At 35.9% G+C, this 2832-nt stretch overlaps 1 protein-coding gene across 3 annotated transcripts in view; it reads right to left on the bottom strand.

Moving 5' to 3' along the window:
• Mcf2 (MCF.2 cell line derived transforming sequence) overlaps positions 1-2832 on the bottom strand; it is a 65574-nt gene that overhangs the window by 11807 nt on the left and 50935 nt on the right. For all 3 annotated transcript variants that reach the window (XM_023699089.1, XM_004639340.2, XM_023699088.1), the window contains 3 exons: positions 2105-2197; positions 932-1057; positions 28-249 (listed from right to left, as the gene is read on the bottom strand). In XM_023699089.1, coding sequence (XP_023554857.1) covers positions 28-249; positions 932-1057; positions 2105-2197 — 441 coding nt within the window. The remainder of the gene's footprint in view (positions 1-27; positions 250-931; positions 1058-2104; positions 2198-2832) is intronic.

Below are 2832 nucleotides of genomic sequence, written 5' to 3'. Positions count from 1 at the left end.
TACATTACACAGTTCAAATTGTCTTACTTTCAAACAGTGCTTATAGCTGTATGATGGGTATTTATCAGAGCCTTCTCCAGTTTCAGTGCGCCTCTTACAAAAAACAACAGCTTTTTCATACAGGAAAATGTGTCGCTGCATTGGTTTGAATCTAGCAAAATCCTTCATTTTTGTGGCACCTTTCTTGTGTCCTAGCCAGACACTGAATCCTCCTTGCATTACCATCTTGCCAAGCTCATTTAAATTTCCCTAGATGGAAAACCAGAGAACATTAGTACAAGGCAGAGTGACATTCAGATTCCTGACATCAGCACTTTAGTGTTTCGCTTGACCTCCTAAAACCCTGAAGCATAATTTGTATTTTTAAATGAATTCATTATATCCTTTTATGTGAAAACACGCCATTCATTGCATATGTACAAAATTACTGTGGAGATGGAGGATAGAAGAAACACCCTATTCCTTGTCTTCATACCATCTCTATGCAGAGATAATTCAGCTAGACTATGTCTCCTCATCTCTTCAATTAGAGCACGACATACACTACTCCGATTCCCCCACTGGGTGGAGCCAATCTATTAAACGGCCACAAGCTCTGGAGATTTAATCCATTTTTTCTATATCTATCCTAGCCTACAGCAAGCAGCAATTGTGAGACAATAGTTTCCTGAGTAGCCCTAAACATGCCTTTAAGCAAGGTCTCCCCAGGTCTAGACTTTGGAGTAAGCTATTGAGGACAGGAGAATGTCAAAAAGCTATTCAGTTGCTGATCGGAAGCCAATTCTCCACTTAGTAGTATTAGTCATAATGCTAATATTTTGATCTCCATTTTTCTGCCTCTTAGATGTTATATCTCAATTGATTCCAGGTCAGTAAATACTAATATTGACATGCTCACTCTCTAAAATTCTAAAAGTTATGATTTACTTACAATATAGCCATTTATTGCGATCTGATGCATGGAGTCGTTAACTGACTTCAGCAAATCCAGCATCGTGTCAAGCGCCTCCTGCAACTGAGTAGACCCTTCTGAATCTCTGCTGTATTTCAATAGCTCCTGTAATTAGAAGTCAGGAATTAACATGACTATCAGGGACATATTAAAATAGTTGGAGGAATGAGTACATTTTTACCTAAAATGCTTTTAAGCATGAATCTAAAGATAATGTCACTTTTGGAGTAATTTCTTTCATATGCTGTTTGTCGCATGAATACTGTATTTAATAGCAAAGTCAAAATTGAGTAAGAAGTAGAATAGTGACTGAAGGGGAGAAAACAATAAGCCTCATGCTTCTAGAGCTTGAGAATAGTAGGTATTGAGACATTAGAGAGTAGTTTCTATAACATATTAATTTTTAATTACCCATGTTTTTATCCTGTACATATAATCATGTTTCATCCAAGATACACTCATAATACATGCAGTATACATATAAAAATATATTTTCAAGCCAGCTGTGCTGTACCTATACTTGATACCAGATTTACCGATCCTTTCACATTATGCTAGAGGACTATCATTTTCATTTTTCAGTGAGAAGGTCAATACAAAATAGAATCTCAAGACTAAGAATATGTTAGTTTAGATCTTTTTAATAATATGAAAAGTTCTTTAGTACAGCATTCTGCATGAAACAATGCACTGTGCATGGAAAATTAAATTATTAACGCTCCAGATATTTCCAGCTTGATACTTATTGCTGCCCTAGGTAATCATCGAAAATGCACACTGCACTGATTTTACTGCCAACTCCAGTCTTCCCACTTACTGAGCCCTCCTACTTCTGGTGCTTCCGAGCCAGTGACTCCATTGTCTGTGTATATTTGTGATATGTAATAGTTACATTTCTTTGGGGGAATAGGTGTACATGCACAGAGAGAGAGAGAGAGAGAGAGAGAGAGAGAGAGAGAGAGAGAGAGAGACTTGATCTCTTTTGACTTCTTTGCCTCCCTTTTCTTATCCCTCTCTTCCCTGCTTTCTTTAATCCCCTTCCCTTTTCCAAAAAGTAAGATTGTTTGCTTCTCAAAGACTTCCCTTTAAAGGGCTTCACCACACCTCCTCAAAAAGGTAAGTAAAGAAAGAAACAAATGTTCATACATTTACCTTTAACAGTAACTGGTACTTCGTGATTCGTTGCACTGGCTTGAGCAAATAAGAATCCAAACCAAGTCTGTGATTTAATTTTCTTTGACATTCCTGTCATTAGAAGATAATTATCAATAAATTTAAATTGAAACATGTACTGTGAAAATACCGAGTGTTCACTGATAAGCCCCAATGAATGAATACTTCTTAATTTATTTGAAAGAATGTCTATCAGAAAAATTGGTTACATGTGGCATAGAAATTATAAGTCATGATAATAACTACAGTAAACAACATTTCAAATATTTGGGAGTTAGAATATTCAAATATTTCAAAGACTAAAACGTTTTCATGTATACATGTGCATTGATGTAGAACACTTAGAAAATGAGTACATTAATGGCAATAAAAATTCTCCAATATATCCAAGAAAAACATTCCTTATCAACTAGTGCTATATTTCATCCAACAATTGACTGACTGTACTGTAAACATAAGGGTCATGACTCTGTGTCCTGGGAACATGGTAGAGCCCATAAGTAAGCCAAGATGAGACTGCTTAGGGAAAATGTTCATATAAGAAATGCAGAACACACAGAGGGTGAGAAAGGATATATCTGAATAGGACACAGGACCCTCAACTGGGTAGGGAGGGTCCAACATACAATCTAATTCAGATAAAATTTATCAATTTATGGCTAAAGATGGTGAGCACATGCATGCTTTTATTTATTTTTATTTATTTT

The sequence above is a fragment of the Octodon degus genome, unplaced genomic scaffold (genome assembly GCF_000260255.1).
Source record: "Octodon degus isolate 3935 unplaced genomic scaffold, OctDeg1.0 scaffold00110, whole genome shotgun sequence".
In the NCBI taxonomy this organism is placed as follows: Eukaryota; Metazoa; Chordata; class Mammalia; order Rodentia; family Octodontidae; genus Octodon; species Octodon degus.
This window is presented reverse-complemented; position numbering and strand designations above follow the sequence as displayed.